Source organism: Rhinolophus ferrumequinum, chromosome 6, assembly GCF_004115265.2.
Source record: "Rhinolophus ferrumequinum isolate MPI-CBG mRhiFer1 chromosome 6, mRhiFer1_v1.p, whole genome shotgun sequence".
NCBI classification, from domain to species: domain Eukaryota; kingdom Metazoa; phylum Chordata; class Mammalia; order Chiroptera; family Rhinolophidae; genus Rhinolophus; species Rhinolophus ferrumequinum.
Window position 1 is genome coordinate 82,268,680 of NC_046289.1, and position 18,376 is coordinate 82,287,055.

The 18,376-nt window shown below is 41.7% G+C and overlaps 1 protein-coding gene across 10 annotated transcripts in view; it reads left to right on the forward strand.

Moving 5' to 3' along the window:
• Window positions 1-17,832, forward strand: part of NPAS3 (neuronal PAS domain protein 3) — an 848,147-nt gene extending 830,315 nt beyond the window's left edge. For 6 of the 10 annotated variants that reach the window (XM_033109513.1, XM_033109503.1, XM_033109505.1 and 3 more), the window contains 3 exons: window positions 8,718-8,865; window positions 12,259-12,383; window positions 13,449-17,832. In XM_033109513.1, coding sequence (XP_032965404.1) covers window positions 8,718-8,865; window positions 12,259-12,383; window positions 13,449-14,788 — 1,613 coding nt within the window. In that variant the 3' untranslated portion in view covers window positions 14,789-17,832. The remainder of the gene's footprint in view (window positions 1-8,717; window positions 8,866-12,258; window positions 12,384-13,448) is intronic. The other 4 variants (XM_033109504.1, XM_033109508.1, XM_033109512.1 and 1 more) reach the window with 2 other exon arrangements.
• Window positions 17,833-18,376: the final 544 nt, after the last annotated feature.

An 18,376-nucleotide genomic window follows, 5' to 3' on the forward strand; every position in this document is an offset into this window, starting at 1 on the left:
GACTATGCTAGTATTTAAAAGGCATTATTTCACATAGAGTAAAAGTAAATACAAATCAACTAAGGATCTTAAAGGACTGTATTTTCCTTTTCAATTAGATGAATGTACTCATATTAGTAGTAGTAAAATATGAGTAGTGAATTGGCTCTGAGGAAATCTCAAGCAGGTTCAAATGAAACCAGTATGTGATAACTTGATAAAGAGATTGACTTCTTTAAAAAGATGTAAAGTTTTGAGTATCCGCGGATAAAGTTAATAGAGCATAAATAGCAGTAATAGTCAACTTGTAAGCAAAAGGAGGTCTTTAGTTTTTTTTTTTCCCCCTGGTTGATATCTTCCTATGTACTTGATTACATGTGTGAACATTCCTGTTCCAATTTCCTCTTCAAGCTCATCTAACATTTATGAGTACTTACTGTATACCAAGCTTTGTGGTATTGCTTTAAGTTTCCAAAAATAACTAAGATGTGGTCTCTACCTTCAAGAAGCTTACATACTAGTAGAAAACAGAGCATGAAAACAGCCAATTTTGAAAAGGCAGCATAAAACAAGGATTATTAAAATGTATAAACAAAACACAGAAAGCCCAGAGGTGGGGGTAACCAAGGAAGGATGGAGAAGTCCCTTAGGAGGCACATTTTCCCAGGACCTGGAAAGATGGCAGGAAGCCAAGATGGCAGGAGATAGGAGAGTGGGAACGGGGGTTGTCAAGGGCATTCCAGGCTTAGAAGAGTTTAGAAAAGGGCACAAAATAAACCTAGACATGGTCTTTTCTCTCTGCTCAGAGTAAGCCAGAACTTCAATTTGACTGATATCCTTATACAATTCTAACACAGATTCTTGGGTTTTTTCCTTATTACTATTTCAATTAGTAGTTGCTTTTATTATTTCAAAAAAAAAATACACCTGATATTTAAGAGAAAATAATCCATTGCTCTTATAAAGCATGATCAGAAAGAAATACTTCTAAATCATCCATTTTAACCTAAATCAATTATCCTAAAATCAATTCCATTACTTCCTATAACGGCATCATATTCTTGATCTTGTATAAACAATATATTTAAAAAACACTTTCCTTAAAACTTTGATTTAATGACACCCTGCACATCTCAAAAAATCTCAAACATTTTTACACAAATGAGCAGCATATGGTTTAATTTGTGTATGTCTTTAACATACAATGTTTTCTTCCATAAATATAGGGTTAACTAAAAGGTTATTAAACCTTTTTTTTATGAACTCTCACGTCCTCTCTGGCTTCCTAGAATTTTTGGTGGGGCACATCAGCTAGAATGCATGTAGTTACAAATAACAGAAAACCCAAGGAAGAATGACTTGTACTTTCTCTGTAATTGTCTTAACTTGCTCTTCATGATCAAAGGACAGCTGAAGCACCACAAATCATCAGTTCCAAACAGTGCACTATCCAAAGGCAAGAAAGGGTCAGTCACTATTTGTGTTCATTTTGGAAAGAAAATATTCCCATACGGCCTCCAGTAGAAAGAGACATTATTCGGCATTTCGTGAAATGCCCAAGCCTAAGCCACACACCGGCAAGGGGTAGCATTACCATGACTGGTTTAAACGATCAAGGTCTTTCCCCGGGACTTGGAAGGAGAGCATCAAACATAAAACCGCAGATTAGAGATCTGGTAACCAGAAAGAAGTTGTAGAAGAGCTGTTCAGTGGACAGTCAACAATGACTGCTACGTGGAAGAAGCTATAATGTTTTCACAACAAATTACTTGGATTTCTGAAAATCTAAAGAACAGGTGAACAAATGGAATTTCCCTGGGCTCCTTTAAATATTACTGCTTTTACAGAACACTCATGTTTGTATGCCTCAGCCTCACCACTTGTATGTTTCTTGTTAAAGATGGTTAGTGGACTTAATGAAAAGACTGCAGCCAGAAACACAGGGTCCCCCCAGGACATAACAATAAATCTGAGTATAAGATCCACCTCACGCCTTTTGCCTGTTTTTAGTTCACCTTACATCCTGACTTAAGATCCCTGAGACCCCATTATTCTTCACTTTTAAAGGGAGGAAAAGAATTCACCCAGGCTAAATCAGACCCCCTGTGCTTACATACCACTTTCCATCACGGTTATCACAGTTATAAATTTATTAGTGACCTACATACCACTTTCCATCACGGTTATCACAGTTATAAATTTATTAGTGAAAAGGACCCAGAAGCATCTGTCTCCCATTCAAAGGCAAATAGAAGCAAATGCTGTTTCAGAATGAAAGAAACTTTTCCAACAGTATCTCACAGTAGAGACACTTCCCTTGAGTCTCATTGTCCAGTACTTCACCATATTCCAAACTTAAACCAGTCACTGGCAAGGGAAATGGAATTACTTTGACTAATTGAGATGACTAATAGGAAGAAAGGCCCACCACAGATTCTGCTCACTTAGATATCCCCTAGTGCCTGGTACGGGACAGGTGGTCAGAAAAATATTTTCCTAGCCATAACTCTCCCTTAATTCCATGCTGTAGAGTTCACTGCTCTCGTTTATATAGAAGATCCCTGCAGAAAAAAGTAGGTGTGGGGCTAAACAATCCTCTGTCCTTAACTATTTTAGGTCGAGAAGGGCAGGGATGAGTGGTGGTGAAGTTCCCTTTCCCTGGTTGAACTGAAAACAGCTTGAAAAAATATCTGAGATCGCAGATGTCACTCATGCCAACAATTACTTTGATCCTTCCTATCCTAGAACATGATACCATCAGTGTTTAAAAGCTTTGGTCTCCAATTCAGTGCATTATCGTGAAGAAAAGGGAAATTTATTTTTTAAACTTAACAAATTGACATGTTCTAAATCAATGAAAAGTTTTCTGCATGATTCAGTATTAACAGTTAATAAAAATCTATCAGTTGGCTGGGGTATAGGAAAAAACCTCTTCTGAGGTTATAAATCACACAGATAGCAATTCAAGCAGGGCCTGTCATTAGCGTATTAGGGGGAAAATCCATAGATGATGCATAGTCATTCACAGAACATCCACAGGTCTTCTGTCCTTAAGCTCGTAACTCAGATTAAGTATCAAATATCATTAAACTTTACCAAATATTGCTCAGTACATAGATTTGCAAAAAAAAAAACTAAAAACCAATTTGTGGATGCCTGCTATTTAAGACATCTAGCTCACTAATTGCAAAATCTATAGGCAAGTCTGCATAGCATCAAAGCCGTGGTTGATCCTATGAGCAATTCTAAATGAAAAACTGTCTCCATTGCAAGTAAATAAAGCACTTAATGCACAGTTGCTGGCTCTAATGCTGTTTCTCCTGTGGGTTTTGAAAATGACCTTCCTGGAAGCATCAAGGACTGGAACTTTTTAGATAAAGAAACTTGTTCTTGTTTTAAGTCTATGTCAGGTTCACTCCCCTATAAGCCCACAGTTTTCAAAAGCAGAGGAGAAAGTAATCCAGAATTAAAAAAAAAAAAAAAAAAAAAAAAAAAAAAGAGCTCTGTTTCCAGAATGAAGTTCCCTGTCAGCCTGCCTTGGGCCTTAGGTGGAAAAGCAGAGATTAAAGAGTCAGTATTCTTTTTCATGTTTCATCTGCCAGTTTTGTGAATGTAGAAATAGAAGCAGTGGCTACAGCTAAGCACCCAACTGTGGTATTAAGTAGAAAGTGTGATTCTCGCATACACCCCTTACACACACACACACTCACACACACACACACACACACACACACACACACACTTCACTTTAGTGAATTCAAAATTAATTTTTGAGTTTCTAGCACAAGGAGTCTGCTCTCCATTCTCTGCAGCCATTGATGAAGGTACATCAAGGAGGGGTGAATGGTCCTGCAGATGCGTCCTTGTGTCGCCATGACAATAATGAAGCTCTTTGTTCAGCTGTGTGAATGTGAAGTGTGAAATCTCTGATGATCTCACCATTTCCTATTTATTCTATACTTACCTGAATACACCAAGTATTGCAGCTTTTTAATGCATATGCAAACTACTAAAATGTCCTTTTGTGAGACACTTTGCTAAAAGACCGCTTTTGATACGTGTTCTTCATCTCCTCTTCAAACTGAATTAGACTGCTTCCTTCTTTTTAAGACACAAATAACTCACTATTTAGAGTCTTTGGCTTTGATTTTGTCGAACAGCCCAACAGGAAGGGACCATGTTCTCTTTTATTCTCCATATTTCTGAAGGCAAACTTGGACTGATTTGTTTTGATTTACTAACAGAATGATGTTCTTGCCACAGACACAGGCTTCCTTTATGTCCTTTCAGTCACCAGTCCCTCTCTCTGGACAAAGTTTTCCCAAAGAAAACTGAAATGCCTCTGTTGGTAACTGTAAAGCCATGGATGTGGGCTTCAGCAAAAGGGGTTATCAGATTTGGGGGACAGTTATTTTTGTCTCCAAGCAGTGCATTTCTGGTATTCCTACCAGTAAGCTCAAACCAAGAGACCAGGTGACATTTAAAAAATATAGTCAATAAAATTGAGCATCCAGTATTTGGGGGTGGGGGGGATGCATTTGATGTAAAACACCATGTGTTCTATCTAAAATGTATGCTCCCCGCAGTTTTCTTTTGATTGAACTGTATTGGCCACTCCCTTCACAGTTAGGGGTGGGTGATGTTTTGATGCTAATCACCAAAAATTGTCAAATGAGCCGGGCTGGAACAGTTCAACCAGGAGGACCTAAGGTTCTTTGTCTCTAATATATTCTTTTCACAGTGGGCTCACCTCTGTCCTCTGAAGAGTTTGTAACTCAGAGGCACCTTTAGCTTGGAAGATAGAATGCTACTGATGACAGCTTCATGGTTTTCCTCAGAGCCATGGCAGCCAAAAGCAACTGGTTACACCTTAGACTTCAGAGTTCAAAGGAACACGTTTTGTGAGGTAGCAGAGGTAGTCACAATACACCCGAGACGATGTGAGACTGTAAGTGAACCGGGGAAAAATGTACTCTTCCTCCCTACATAGTCACGTTTGCACGACAAAGCCTAAGAAAAAGCCATTTAAATGTTTTCGGGCTCCTTAAATAAAAACTAATTCCTGTAGCACAACTTAAAAAACATAATTCTAGACATGGTATGATGTGATCGGTGAGTGAATTCAGTGGGGGACACACAGGCTGTGCTACCAAAAATTTTGGAAAGCAAAAAGTAAAGTCCGGTATAAACCAAAAAGAAGATGCCAGGGTATGTGTTAGAAGTACTCTGACCGCATCATGGCATAAGATTAAAGAGATGACCCCCATATATATGTCCCCTCTCTCTGCTTCCTCTCTATCGTTTGAGCACATTGTTACAAATTTACTCCTGGGCTCATTGGTTTAATGAGTATCTATTGCTTTTCAAGGGACAATTAATTTTTTTTAAGGACTTCCACAACAAGTGATTTACATCATGCTAATTGTTGCTTTTCCGCACAAAAAGGGTTTTATGAAATAGCCTGACATAAACATCCTCTCGTTTCTCTCAATCTTAAGCTAAATATCAAAAATAAAAACAGCCGCTGGATTAAAAAAGAATCAAAAAAGTTTTTGTGTTTGTCAAGTTGTCTAAATTATTACAAACTAAAACTCTCTTTCAAACTGGCACCAAGGTGGCTTTTCTTCTTGAGCTGATTAGGACCACATGAGCTCAGGAAAAGCTGTCAGATCCTGCCTCTGGCACAGCTGGAATGATCCAACTGATTTGCTAGTATGATATATAAAAAAAAAAAAAAAAGAAAGAAAGAAAGAAAAGAAAAAGAAAGAAAGAAACATCATCCCAAAATCATAAGTTTATATTCTGGAGCCCCAAGAAAAAAAATTATGTTCATTTTAAAAGAAGCAAAATTCTCTCATGACCTCTGTTATGGGACCTCCTGCAAAACCAAAGTAAGTGGGGCAATATTTTGGTCATCATTTTATGCCATTGTAGGAGTTCAGTGCCTTATCTTGAGTTGTGTAGATTCACACTGACACATGGGGATCTCGTTCAGAAAACGCTAATCCTCAGGAGACAACCCTGATCTAAGACCACACTAGAATGTTTACCTTTTAAGAATTCTGTTTGTCAGGCTGACCCAGAGCAAATGAATTGAATTAGATCAAACTTTCCTTCAGCTGACCAATGACGGGCTCCCAGATCTATTTTGTGGCATTCACCACAGTAACTTCAAGCACTCAAGTAGCTCCGGACTCCCCCAAAAAACCTCTTATGGGTTCCCTTCCTTGTCAGTCTTTCACAACCACTTCCTCACATTAAAATGTACCTGGTCTGACTCTCTTTCATTAGGTCTCCTGTCTTCGCTAGATGGCCTTTGGCCTGGGTGATAAAGAAGGCTGTATTAATGTATTCATGGGCCCTTCTACATTTGTATGTATCTTCCCAGGAAACACAAATGCATTTAATCAGACCCTGAGTCATACTGCCTCAACTCAAAAAGATGACACTATAATGTCTTTTAGCAAATAAGCCTTTCAGCCCCTTCAGAGCACATCCGTGGATCCCACCAGAAAGGCAGATGTTTGCTGGCTATGCCTTTCAGAATTGAGATTTTTGTTTGTTTCTTTACTTAAGCAAGAGGACGTTTTAGGAAGAGGGGATGATTTTTATGTTTATTTCTGCACATTCTAATTTGACTATCATTTCTTTCTCACTTTGATCCTTTCTATCTGGGCTACCATCTCAGTGTTTTCTTCATGTGCTTCGAAAAAGGGGCTTCTTAGTCTCTCTGCCTTTGTTAAATGAGTAGAATCATTTGAAATTATTCCTTATTCCAGATACACAGCCAATAGAATTATACAGCAATCACTGACTGGGAGCTCTAAGTTTCCTCTGTGAAAATAGTGGGCAGAATTTCATAACCTATCGTTCCTCTATTAATAGTTAACCAGGTTGAGAGGATTTGAATAAAAGCACATCTTGCTGCATGCAACAATGATTTGACAGAAGAGCTGTATGGCAGAGTTAGTATTTTACTGCTTTCAGCTTCACCACGCAGTTTTGTACCCTGGGAAGCCATGCATGCAGAATGGCAGAACTTACAATTGCCTACAAAAGGAGAGTACAATGCTACCTGTGGAGCCCTGCCACCGAGTGAAGATGACAGTTCCGGGCCTTAAAAATACCCTAAACTGCTGCATAGTTTCAGAATAGAACTTGCCACAACTTGAAGCACTCATCAATGCGAGGCTTTTTCAAGCAACTGTTCAGACATAATTATTCAATTGTACAACCATCATTTAGTGTATTGTGAGAAAAAGGGAGGAACAGGAGAAAAAGCATCAAAGTTTCCATGTTTATGGATATAATATGTGGAGGTTTGAGTTTTGATCACTTTCGGAGGCAGGAAGAGTGACTCAGACATGACGGGAAGATCTTCAATAGCCTTAAACGCAGCTCTTTTCCAAAGTGACTTCCCTTTACTCATCCACTCCCCCCTCCCCCCAAAAAAAATCAAAATGTACTTCATGAAACTATTGTATATGAAGCACTTATTAGCCGTAATTAAATGGACAATATGAATTTACTACGTCTTTAGGACTCTGGCTTGTTCTGGTTTAGAGCAAGATGATTAATGCAAATACATATTACTTGAGATAACCATTTAGCAGCTAATTTAGCCAAATTTATTACAGCAGTTAGAGGTTTTTCATTTTAGCAGACGGAGACAAGGACATGCCAAAAGTGGGAGACGTGGACGAGTGCACACTGCCCTCTAGTGGTCAGCCAGCTGGCGCACTGCTGCCATCCGTATCCAAGTAGTAACAGCAGGTTTTGCACGTTTCCAGCATCCTTTTTAAACCATTCCCATCCTTAGCACTTTATTTCAGGGGACGATTTACTGCACTTCCCCCTTTTACTAGCTCAGGAGTACCCAGATACAAATCAAATCAATTTCGACTTGGCAAGATTTTGGTTAAAGTATCATTTTTAACATCTGCAATTTTAAAGCCCGCTTTCAGTGGGTATTTAATGGCACCGTTTCACATTACTGATTGTTTTTACTTGTTCCTTCATTTGGGGCCATATTTCAGAGTCTGTGTGGAGCTGTCACTCTGTTTGGCTCCAGCCAAGTCAATTCTGTGCCTCCCTTAGGCCAGTGTTTCCCTCTGATTTGGTTGGGGAATTTATTTTGTTCCAACATTCTGTAAAGTCTCACCAGAATTTTCCCTGACTGACCAATGTAAATTTAGTTCATACATGGACTATAAATTCTGTTACCCAAGATCAAAAGGAACAGATGCATAAAGACGCTGGTTGATATTGCTCGCACTGAGGTGAACGATCAAAGACAGAGGGGTAAAGCATCTTCAGAACCATTCAAATATCCAGAATCTCAAAGAGGTCTACCTCGAAGCTATGAATAAATCACGTACAAATTTGCCTTTGTTATCGTCTGACGTCAAACCCATTGACAGAATCCACACTGCGTTAGGAGTTCTGTGAGCCAAAAAGATTTGTAGTCACTTTATTCTCTCTTTCACACCATGGCTGCCCACAGTGGAACAAAGTGCAACAAATGCTAGTAGCCCTTGCTGGCTCAGGAGCTGCCACTCCACTGCATTGTTGATTTTATTTGTGCTTTTAATGGCATTCTGCATTACACATACAGAGGGGCACCCCAGCTTGATGCGGGACCTCCCCTTTGTGAGCTTGAGGTTTTGCGGAGATGACAATCATCTGGCCCCAGTAGTAATACATAGTGCCTTCTGTTTTGTTTGTTTTTTTCCCCCCAGTGCTGAATAAGGGCCAGTGTGTGACAAAGTACTATCGCTGGATGCAGAAGAACGGAGGCTATATTTGGATACAGTCTAGTGCCACAATAGCTATTAATGCCAAGAACGCAAATGAGAAGAACATCATCTGGGTGAATTATCTTCTTAGGTATATTTTCTAATTCTTTTTCATTTCTGTCTCAGTTATAAAGTATGCAGCCCAATGGTTAATAACTGGCATGTTATGTTATCTTCTGACAATATCTCGTGTGGAATTATGTGGAAATTCTGCTTTTCTTTCCACATGATTCAAAGAAATGTGAAAAGATCAAAGTTATGTTGGAAGGGACTGCACAACATTTTCAATAATTCTTGGTCTGTCAGTGTTCGGGCAGCTCTGTAGAAGTGGCTTTGGTTTCCCCACAAATGCCCAGGCCTTTAAAAGAATAGAGATATTTGCCTAAAGCTGAAGCCTTCAAAAGCACCTCCTTCTCCCCACGCATGCACATACACACTCCAATACTTGTGAAAATTAAGCAAAAGGGGATGAAAAAGAAGTGGCAGAGTCCATTATAGTCCGCCTGTTTTCGACCCGTTGAAGCCTTCAGTATATTACATAGGGTTTGGTAAGCGAAGTGAGCTGCTTTGCTAGAATCAAGACAATATCAGTAGAAAAGGCAATTGTCTTTTGCCTGCTGTGTGATCTCAGGCAAGTTTTACAGCTGTTTTAATGTGTCCTCAAATTTACAACCAAAAATGTGGCCAAGCTCAACAGCTTCCTAAATTCTACTGTGCAACACCAGTTTCTCAATCCTTCCTCACTTTATGCCTTTGGATTCAAACTAGCAAAAAAGCAACCAAGACTAACAGCCTGGGTGGTCTGCATGTGGGGGCAAGCTTTCCGGGAGGTTCTCCACCAATCCCGTCATGAAGCGATCCAAATGTTCGGCCTGGCTGCCTCCCACCACTGTCATTCCACTCTTTGGCTTCTCTTGGCCTAAAGCCACCAAGCAAAGTGTTAGTAGGAAAACTTCCAATAGGTCTTATGAATGGAAGTTGTTGCCCTTTGGCTGATAATCTAGACAGGGAGTACTTGAATCCCATTTTTCTCTGAGACAGCCAAATGGAGCTGAGATGCTGACAATCATGGCTCATCAGCACACTGACCCTTCAGAGGGTGTTCACGCACGTTCGTGATGACTCGAAGGCATGAATGTGCTTGCGACCAATAGCATATCAATCAGACACTAATGATTATTGCTCTAGAGAGGGCTTTAATGTGCACCACTTTAAAGAGTCCTCATTTATCTACTTTCTTTTCCCTTTTTTGACCTCTTCTACTCTACATTAATTCTCTCTAAAGGTATGTGTATTTATGTGGATTTCTCCAAGGCCTGATTTTCATGCAATCGTGTGTTTGTGGTATGTTCAAGATGGGTTCTGATATCAAGGAGTCCTTTTCCATAGAGGTTATGGAACAGTGGCGGTATGTCATGCAGAAGGTGATAAACACTTACGTGCCAAAGGGAAGAGAGAATAAGGTACTCTGGCATCTTTTGCTAGGCAAACAATGGAGTTGTGCCAAGGAGACCCATTATTATTAAGAATTAGTATTGGTAACAGGGACGCCATAGATGAGACAATGTCTGTTTCCCATTCTGATGTAGCCTGGGGTACTAACGCAATGTACGTGATTGTTACTCCCATTCAGGGAGATTTCTTCCTCTCTGGATCTTTTCTTACTGCTCATCAGCCTCATGACTTCCTATTCTGCCCCCAAGTGGAGGGAGTGAGAAGGGTAAGGAGAAGTCAATGCATGCAACTCTGGATGGACACTATTGGTCTAGCTTAGGACCCCATGGTACAAGCTCATGAGCGTTTGGTGAGTCTAGTCCATGTAATTCCATATGGAGAGGAAGGAATCAGTCGCGGTACCAAAGACCAGTCTTCAGGCTCAAGAGCCTCAATCTCAGACATGCTAGACCTGTGTCAGCTGAGCTGAAGTCTTACACTGAGGTCAATAATAAACGACTAAGTTGGATGACAAGTGACTTGTGAACCCCCATGGCATCTGGACCAAAGGAGGCTAATATAGATGGACTTTAACAGAGGAAACTCCACCAAGGCTACCACTCGTTGGTATCGTTTCTATACGCTAGAGATCTAGTAAGAGAGGGACTTGGCTTTGGCAAAACAGTAACTATTGATGTTTGTTTTTCTTTTCCACATTCTTGTCTTTTGTTCTTCCCTGAGCAATATTTTCATGCTCCCTCTTCCTACCCAAAATCCCTCACTTCTGGGCTCCATCCAGGCTTATGCTTCCCTGTTAAGAAGTTATTGCTCCTCAGTCTTCTTCCCATTCCCTCACAATCCTTGGTAGAGTTACAGACTCTTAGAGTATTCAGAGACTGCATTAGTGAGAAAGCTACCGTCCCACCATTTGTCTCATCTGATTATCTAGAGAGAGCTCTGCTGCTGAAGCTCATTCGCACTAAGGAGTAAATGCCTGATAATCCATCTTAGTGAATTAACCCTCCCAGGGACATTTGCAGTTTTAGAGTAGTTACTGAAACCGTGACTCCTTAACAGAGGAATTTCACTAGAGATTAGCAAATGAGTCAGTAATCATCTAGTGTAACCATCATGGAAGGATAGAAGAAGCATTTTCCATTTTGAGGCAAGAGGCTTTCCTTGTGCCTTCAAATGATAGTAACCTATACTGCGCATACCTTGGGCTGGCCTTGGAGTGGCATTTCTAGAACACAGCTCACTAAACTTGACCAAACACTCTCTCTCTTCCAGAAAAGGCTTGACTCTGAATTAAAAATAGAACAAAAATTAAGCATGTTTGTGCGAATGGGGTTAGATCCATTCTGTTAGGGCCTCTTTCACACTGGGACTCTCCCCACTGCAATCAGATTCCCAGCTAACAAGCCACAGGTGTACACCACATGAGCAGATAAAAATGTGATTGTAATGGGTGTGTTGACAGTTCAGTAGCCATAATCCATGCATCCCAAGGTGCACCTGTGCCTCTGTCAGATCTAATGCACTAAGGGCTCTGCCCCCACCCCCCACAGCTTTGGAGCCATCTGAACAACTAAGAAGCTCCATCAAGGAGCCAAGAGAAGGGTACCGAGGCCATGGACTCATTAGGAGCCCAAGAGAAGACAGGGCATGCCAGGAGGTATGGGAGTGGATTGTTGAGAGTACTTCTCATCCTTCCTTCCCCCCCAGGTGTTACACAGGGCGGGAGGGAGGGAATTTCAGGCAGCACAGTTCCTTGGCCCCCAGAGGTAACTGATTATGTAAAAGCCTTTTATTGGCTTTCCTGTAGCATTTGGATATTCAATCACTGGAGCAGTGTGCACCTGTGCCTAGCACACAAAACCCAAGCTTCTGTAAAAGTCCTGTGATGAACTGAGAAATGATTTCCTGTTTAGTTCTTTTAAACTCTCTAAACTCCAAAAGTTTGGGGCATGGAAGTGGGAAGAAGATGGTCAAAAGCAAACCATACAGAATGGGTGTCTGCACTCCTGATAAATTCCTCTCTCCTCCCCAGTAATCCAGAATACAAGGACACACCAATGGATATCGCACAGCTCCCCCACCTGCCGGAGAAAACTTCAGAATCCTCGGAGACATCTGACTCTGAATCAGACTCTAAAGACACCTCAGGTATTACAGGTATTGCTACTTCTCCAGTTATGGCTTGCCTTTTCAAACACAGGGGGTGGGCCATGGCCAAAGGGCCATCATCAGAACACAGAAACTGGTCAGATTTTGTGGAGAGACATATGTCACATCGAGCTATTAGTGAGTCTCTCTCTCTACACACATATGTATATATATACTTATATACCACCATATACATATGTACACACATCTGTGTATATATATACACATACAATACACATGCATGTATATGGTGGTATATAAATATATATATGTGCATGTATATATATAAGTATATACATATACATATGTGTGTTGTGACATTTATACACATATAAATACAGGTATATTGTAGTGTATAAATGTATGTATGTACACAAACATACAGAGAGGTTGATTGATTTAGCAATCGCTTAATGTCAGCCCTGCTGTAATCCCATAGCTAGCTCTGGCCTCTTCACCGCAAGCAGCAAGCAGGGCTGTCTGTGCTGATGCTCCAAGGCAGACTGGGGCTTTGCGCCCGAAATAGTCACACCCTCACCAAGCTTGAATCGAGCCTCTAGAGTGGATACTTAATGCCATCGGTAAATGACTCAGGGTGCTGGACTGTTACTCATTTTTTTGAATCTCTGCAGAACAAATCCATGCTTTCCCATTTCTAGTTATTTTGAGTAGACTTTGAGTAGTTCTTTGGAGCACAGGAAAGTTAATATAAAAATTTACTTTTCCTCCAATCCCCAGCCCCCTTCACAGACACACATAGAGCCAGGGAGCACAGAACTCACAGAATTTTACAGCTGCAAAAAAAGTCCTGCGCCTCTTCTAACCCGACCTCTTCTGCTACGGACGCGAAGGCCAAATTAGTTACATGATTTGTAATCTAGGTCCTCGAGAGATAGAAAGCCCAGGCTTTAAATAACCAAGGTGATCGGGAAGCTCAGGATGGAGTTAAGACACCCCTCCCCACGGAACCCCCTCCCGGCAAGTGAGAGGTGGGTCTTGCCCTGCTAATGTGGTGTCTCTTTTGTCTCCTCTCTCTGCCACTACCCCGCCACCCCGGCCGCTGGCCCCGAGTAGAGGACAACGAAAACTCCAAGTCCGACGAGAAGGGGAACCAGTCCGAGAACAGCGAAGACCCGGAACCCGACCGGAAGAAGTCGGGCAACACGTGCGACAACGACATGAACTGCAACGAGGACGGCCACAGCTCCAGCAACCCCGACAGCCGCGACAGCGAGGACAGCTTCGAGCACTCGGACTTTGAGAACTCCAAGGCGGGCGAGGACAGCTTCGGGGCGCTGGGCCCGATGCAGATCAAGGTCGAGCGCTACGTGGAGAGTGAGTCGGACCTGCGGCTGCAGAACTGCGAGTCGCTCACGTCGGACAGCGCCAAGGACTCGGACAGCGCGGGCGAGGCGGGCGCGCAGGCGTCCAGCAAGCACCAGAAGCGCAAGAAGAGGCGGAAACGGCAGAAGGGCGGCAGTGCCAGCCGCCGGCGCCTGTCCAGCGCGTCGAGCCCCGGCGGCTTGGATGCGGGCCTGGTGGAGCCCCCGCGGCTGCTGTCCTCCCCCAACAGTGCCTCGGTGCTCAAGATCAAGACGGAGATCTCGGAACCCATCAACTTCGACAACGACAGCAGCATCTGGAACTACCCACCCAACCGGGAGATTTCCAGGAACGAGTCCCCCTACAGCATGACCAAGCCCCCCACCTCCGAGCACTTCCCGTCCCCGCAGGGCAGCGGGGGCAGCGGGGGGCTGCACGTGGCCATCCCTGACTCTGTGCTCACCCCGCCCGGCGGCGACGGCGCAGCCGCCCGCAAGACTCAGTTCAGCGCCTCCGCCACCGCGTCCTTGGCTCCGGTGGCCTCCGACCCTCTGTCACCCCCGCTCTCGGCGTCCCCACGGGACAAGCACCCCGGGGGTGGCAGCAGCGGTGGGGGTGGCCCCAGCACATCCAACTCATTGCTGTACACTGGGGACCTGGAGACGCTGCAGAGGTTGCAGGCGGGCAATGTCGTGCTCCCGCTGGTGCACAGGGTGACCGGGACCCTGGCGGCCACCAGCACGGCCGCGCAGAGGGTCTACACCACGGGCACGATCCGCTATGCGCCCGCCGAGGTGACCCTGGCCATGCAGGGCAACCTGCTGCCCAACGCGCACGCTGTTAACTTCGTGGACGTTAACAGCCCCGGCTTCGGCCTCGACCCCAAGACGCCCATGGAGATGCTCTACCACCACGTGCACCGGCTCAACATGTCGGGACCGTTCGGCGGCGCCGTGAGCGCCGCCAGCCTGACGCAGATGCCCGCCGGCAACGTGTTCACCACGGCCGAGGGACTCTTCTCCACGCTGCCCTTCCCCGTCTACAGTAACGGCATCCACGCGGCACAGACTCTGGAGCGAAAGGAGGACTGAGGCGCGCCCAGCGCAGGCGGGTTCCGCTCGGAGGCATCGTCGGCGTTTTCGTTTAGACCTTTAATTCTAGCACTTTGAATTTGAGCAGGTCAGCGTCTTCTCTCAACAGGACCGTCCCTATCCCATCCCCTCTTTCGTTAACGTGACTTATTCTTTCCTGTAAAGATATGTTTATTTTTGGCCTTCAGAGGGTCAGATGGCCAGTTGCCTGCCATTTTGTCTTCTTCTAAGATGTGTATTGGGTTGTTTTGCTTTTCTTTGCATCTTTATTAAGATGTCTTTAATGTGTATATGCCTCTGCCATAGAATACTCAGTCTTGTGGTCAAGAGATTTCTCAAGTGACAACCATTGGGTTTTCTTCATAAAGATCTTGATGTGATCAAGATTGAAAAAGACAAGCATAAACAATGTGCCCTGTTTGACTAAGTCAAATGAAATGGGGTGGTTTTTGTTTTTTGTTTCTAATTCCTTTAAAAATAGGGGGATAGTATTTTAGAATTTTATGCAGAATTTAATTCTCTTTTTATGGTTAAGATTTTAAGATTTTCTTACTTGCACATAAAAATAATTTGGGTTCTTAAACTTAATTTCTGGCCTGTGACTAGAATGTTAAAAAAAAAAAACAGTTGGACTAAATGTTAATTACTGAAACATTAACTTAATTTCTAAAACCATGGTGCTATCATTTATTAATCCGTAATGTCTTCATACAAAATGCAGCTCCTGGGCTGGTTTTGGAAAAAAAATGTGTTCTGTCCTGGTCTGGAGTCCGTTGCTGCAGTCTCCTTGGTTAGTTAAGACAAAGCCCTCATTAACATTTGCTGCAGGACTTAAAATTTTTTACCTCCCAACTAACAAACATAGCCTCACATTAAATTTAATGGGTCAGTGAAGCCTTTTTTAAAGGGGCTTTTGGAAAACTCAATCAAACTGATTTGAGGAGCAGTGTAGGTACGTACTGCCTTTTGTTGAGCTTTTTCTTTTTTTTTTTCCCCTCAGTCTAACTGAGGCTAATTTTTGCAACTTCAATAACACTTCGGAGTAAAAGAAGGAAAAATATTTAACATGTTTTTGAAGTTTTTCATTGCTTGCTAAAAAAAGGAAGGTTGTATTTTGGGGGACTGATTTGATTTGATGGCATTTTTTTTCCTTTTGCTTCTCTTATTTCTAGGTTGGAACCAATACGGTTTAAAACTAAAGAATGGGTTAATAAGCTTCAAACAGATAACTGCAACTGAAAACTGCACATTAAGGACAAAAAAAAAAAAAGAAGAAAAAAGAAAAAATACCTTATTTTGTCTTTGTTGCCAGAAATCAGTGTAGTGTCAAACACTCCAAATGACTGTCAAGTATAAATTCTTCTTCCACTCCATTTTTGGCAGCTGTTTGTTAAGGCATCTAATAACAGATGTGAGAACTGTAATGTGTGCAGTGTGTACGTGTCCTTGGCTGTCGTCCATTGCAGTTTCAATGTGTGTTTCTATATGCAGTATATACTAAGCTAATGTAGTTGTTTTGTCCTTTGTCTTCTCTGTGCTCTATCTCTAGTCTGGAGTGGTCCAGTCCCATTCCTGCAGTCTTAGTGAATCAGTGATTCTTGGGGGTTAGTGATTTTTTGTGTGGTGGCCTTCCTCTGTAATGTCACCCCTATGCTGCTTCTGTCTGTGAACCTTCCGTTTCACTTTTTAAAATTCCTGCTGTTGCTTTGCTGGTGTATATTTTCCCGATCTCTCCTTTCTTTCCCTCCCTTTCTCCTCTCCCCTTTCCCTTCCTCATCTTTCCTTCCCTCGTCTTTCAAATCTTTTTCATTCTCAGAGATAAAAAAGACTCTTAACTAGCTCAAGGTTAATGGAGCCATTTTTCCCACATGGAATTCTGGGTATGACTCTTTCTTCTGGAGTGCAATATAAAGCACTGAAGAATAATGCTCAGATATATTAAATAACTCGATGCCATATAGCCTCAGTTGTTAACATTCCCAGAGTCCCTTGTGCTCTACCTATAAGCAGTGGGTGCTTTTCTTTGGTTTCCTTCCAGGTTGGCTGATGGAGCAATATATAAAGCAATTAATTACCAGTGAGACAGAAAACTATTTCAAAGGTCAACCAACATTTTTTAAAAACAAAAGGGGAGGGTATAATGGAATATACAATTGTCATATATATTTGTTTATGCGTGCAATGCTACTATAGTAACTCAACTGTCTTTTGAGTATCACTGTGTTGACTGGATTCCTCTAGGACCTTGAATTCCACGAGTTGGGACAAACCACTGTGGAATAATGACAAAATGCAGTTAAATGCCACAAATTTTAATAATGAGCTTTCTTGAAGGATTTAAGTAGGTTTAGAAGGTGAAGAAGGCCAATTGCAAAATCTAAAGATTAATTTTGGAAGCTCTACTCTAGCTATTGAACAATCAAAGGAATGCACCTATAGCTGCAAAGAACAGCTGGACAGCTGTTTTTTTTTTTCTTTTATAAATGTTTCTGTGTTGTGTCAAAATGATTTCTGGTGATTTAAACTAACAGATAATCACAGCTGCTGTCTAAATCCATAGTGTTAAAATTACAAAATGAAAAAAAAAAAAACACTTCATTACCTGTGAAGACTGTGTCTGTGTTTTTAACTATTTCTTGTACAAATATATGAAAACTTTTATGAGGAGACTGGTGCCAAGTAGCTGAAGAATGGGGAAAGGGATATTCTGTTCGTAAAAATCTTAGCAGTGTTACCAACTCTACAGCATATATATAAAAAAAAAAAAATTAAAACGTTACAAAGCGACAGCTATGGTACATTTGTTTTGTGTGAAGCTAACCGGACCTAACTTCCTGAGTGCCTGGCTTATTTTGAAACATTTTTTTTCATTGACCATTGATAATGCTGCAAATCAGAAATGTACATACTTCATTTACAACAGGGTTCTTTTTATACTTTTGTAGACTCTCATACATGTCACATACATGGTTGTCTTTATGTAACTTAATTTTTTCATCCGCAGGTGCCATTTTCATAATAAACTTCTCTTGGATTTGTTACTATCTGGCATCATTTCTTTTACATATAACCATCCTAACTAATGAATGCTGGTAGTATTTGTTTAAGCAGGTACCTTGGTCACTATTCTTGATTTGAAAACAAAAAAAAAGTGAAAAAAAAAAAGAAAAAGAGGCATCCATGTTTTTGCTAGTTTTGGAAAAAAAATGCATAGCTTGTATACGGAAGAGGTTGACAAGGCACAGATTAAGATGCTAATCCAAATACTACACCAAACTTGCAACCATTCTAAATTTTCAGCTTCCCCAACTCATTGTCATACTGAGCATTATTATGCACATTTTCAAAGCTGAACAATGGACCTGCAGCATCAACCAGTATGGGAAGTGTGCATTTTTTCTTGATTAATGCACAGTACGTGATGACAGTTTTCATACATTAATCATTTAAAATGCACTCGATATTTTCATTTATTACCAGCTATAATGTATAACCAACTGTTCCATCGCTTGTATCTTCTCTTTATACTAAATATGTATTTTCTTTCTGCAGACAAGCTGAGTAACTCGTGATTGTGCTGTGTTATCG